This window comes from Asparagus officinalis, chromosome 4, assembly GCF_001876935.1.
Source record: "Asparagus officinalis chromosome 4, Aspof.V1, whole genome shotgun sequence".
Taxonomy (NCBI): Eukaryota; Viridiplantae; Streptophyta; class Magnoliopsida; order Asparagales; family Asparagaceae; genus Asparagus; species Asparagus officinalis.
In genome coordinates this window covers 8,399,266-8,402,238 of record NC_033797.1, presented here as the reverse complement: position 1 = coordinate 8,402,238, position 2,973 = coordinate 8,399,266, and the positions used below count along the sequence as shown (strand labels likewise).

Here is a 2,973-nt window from a genome sequence, read left to right as displayed (position 1 = left end):
CCTAAATAGTCGGGGTTGGCAACCCCGACTATTTAGGATAGTAATTAGCCTGCTAATCACAAAATCGGGTCGGTTTTGATAAATAAAAGAAAAATCGGTCGATTTTGAAAAATAAAAAATTAGCCTGCTAATCACAAAATCGGGTCAGTTTTGATAAATAAAAGAAAAATCGGTCGATTTTGAAAAATAAAAAACTAAATGGGTCTGTTTTGAAAAATTGTTCTTTTAATAACTTAATGTTGTGACTCTTTTAGATATTGGTAAAGGTCATCAAATTGTTGAGTTTGTTTCTTTGTAAGTTTATGTTACTTGGTAATTTCTTTTGGATTTTGAGTTCATGCACGAAAAGTAGATCAGCTTTGCGAATTCAAAACCTATGTACAGAGCAACTCTCATATTTAACCCCAAAAAAAAAAACAAAGAAAAGTAAAAAAAAAAAAAAAGCTTTCCTACTTGTTAAAGCCCCCGGCTTTATTATTTCCGCAACAAGTCTTCTATTTCACAGCCCACGTGCTCTTGTACACCACAGCACCCATGTAATTTGAAGCCGACAAATATCCGAAATTTTTTTATTGACACCCTAGACTAGGCAAGAAGCTTACCCCGCCCACAGATGTTATTATCAAAGCCCAATTATACATCAACAAAGGCCGTACGGAGGCTAAACATAATATCCAGCTGTTTGGTTATCGGCCCACCCAGCGAACAGATCAGTATCCAAATTTAAGGATTAACGGTTAGACCATCTCCAGCAGGTAGGCAAATTTTTACCTATTTTGTCATGCCACATCAGCTTATTCATCCAACACATCATTCAATAACACCCATTTCTCTTCCATTCCTGCAGCAACTAGTTTTTCAGAAAGTTTTTTACTTTATTAGGGACCCACATGTCTCCATCATATACCCCACCATATTTCTCCACCATATTTATTCATTTCTTTTTCCCTATTTGATATATGTTATTATTATTATTAAAATTATTATTCATATATTTATAATTATTAATTTTTTTAATAATGCAATAAAAAATATATAATATTTAATAATATATTTTTAATTTAATTTTTTATATCAAAAATTCAAAAAAATAAAAACAAAACACACGATATTATTAATCACACCCAATACCAAACATACACGAATTATTAAAAATATTGAAGAAAACACATAGTAAATTGGTAAATCTAATCGAGGGTTGTTCCAAATTTCTGCCAAATGTGCTCGACCAGATCCTTCTTCAACTGAATATGTTGGACCCTATCTCGCAGCTCGGCTCTAGTCGGAATATTCGAATCGGACCGGCCTAGAACATGCACTTGAAACTCAGGCAATACTTCTGTTTGAACATTGAAAGAGGCACTAGAGCCTGATGACTGTTCGAAGTCTAGATTTTCCCAGTTTCGGGAATACGTATCTCGTTCATCCTCTACTATCATGTTATGTAAAATAATGCACGCCCTCATAATTTTCCCTAAGACATCAAGGTCCCACATTCTAGCTGGTTGGCGGACAATAGCAAACCGTGCCTGGAGAACCCCGAATGCGCGTTCCACGTCCTTCCTGCATGACTCTTGTTGTTTGGCAAAAAATTGCTGTTTGTTTCCTTGGGGCATTTGAATTGACTGGACGAAGACAGGCCATTTAGGATAGATTCCGTCAGCAAGATAGTATGCAAGATTGTATTGTCTCCCATTCACAGTGAAGTTTACCCTTGGAGCTTCACCCGACTCAATGTCGTCGAAAACTGGCGACCTATCTAGTACATTTATGTCATTTAATGTACCAGGCAACCCAAAAAAAGCATGCCATATCCACAAATCATATGAGGCAACTGCCTCAAGGATAACTGTTGTTGTTCCCTTGTGTCCACTAGTAAACTGCCCTTGCCAAGCCTTTGGACAATTCTTCCATTGCCAGTGCATGCAATCGATACTTCCAATCATCCCAGGAAAACCACGATCATGGCCAACTTGGAGCAACCTCTGCAAGTCATCCAAATTTGGTCGTCTTAAGTATTCATCTCCAAAACAGGCTATTACCCCTTCACAAAACTTGCGAGTACACTCAATTGCAGTGGATTCCCCTATCTTCACGTACTCATCACAAGCATCCGCTGCCACTCCATATACAAGCATGCGTATGGAAGCCATACACTTTTGGATCGGCGTTAAACCAAGCTTTCCCGCATTATTGCGTCTTTGAATGAAGTAGTTGTCATAATTTGATATAGAGTCCACAATCCGCAAAAAAAGTGGCCTCTTCATTCGATACCTCCGTCGGAATTGTTCGTCAGTGTAGGTGCATGACTCGACAAAGTAGTCGGCCATGAGCCTCTCATGAGCAGCATGGTGATCTCTATATATTGATTTTCTCTTATGGGGTTGTTCGCTTCTCCTTTGCAATTCTTCAAGAAGTTCTTGCTGCCTATCAAGTATTTTTCCTTCTAGCTCCCATTGTCGTTGGAACTCTTCGAGATCAAAGCCATTTGGGGGTAGATCCATTGGGTTGTTTGAAGAAGAAGGTTTGAATTGCTAAGTGTTGATAGTGAGTGGTTTTCATATGATGTGTGATACATTATTTATAATGAATGACCTACGGATTCCAATAAGTTGAATGAAAGGATTAGGTATGGTTCAATTTCAGAAGCTAGTTGGTAGATATGTCCAGATTCATTTTTGTAGTATAGTGGCTAGTCTTGTCACTTTCAATTTCAGAAGCTAGTTGGTAGATATGGCCAGATTCATTTTTGTAGTATAGTGGCTAGACTAGACTTGTCACTTTTAATTTCAGAAGCTAGTTGGTAGACATGACCAGATTCATTTTTGTAGTATAGTGGATAGACTTATCACTTTCAATATCAGAAGCAAGTGGGTAGACAAGTCATTTTCAATTTTCAGAAGCAAGTGGGAAGACATGGTCAGATTAATTTTTGTAGTATAGTGCATAGACTTGTCACTTTCAATATCAGAA

At 37.5% G+C, this 2,973-nt stretch overlaps 1 protein-coding gene across 1 annotated transcript; it reads right to left on the bottom strand.

Moving 5' to 3' along the window:
* Positions 1,092–2,759, bottom strand: LOC109836529. The gene has a single exon (XM_020404439.1). It carries the CDS (start codon positions 2,502–2,504, stop codon positions 1,188–1,190), a length of 1,317 nt encoding a protein of 438 aa, XP_020260028.1. The 5' UTR covers positions 2,505–2,759; the 3' UTR covers positions 1,092–1,187.

Excerpts from the sequence above, each read along its gene's own strand:
- LOC109836529 (XM_020404439.1), bottom strand. The coding sequence starts at position 2,504 with ATGGATCTACCCCCAAATGGCTTTGATCTCGAAGAGTTCCAACGACAA.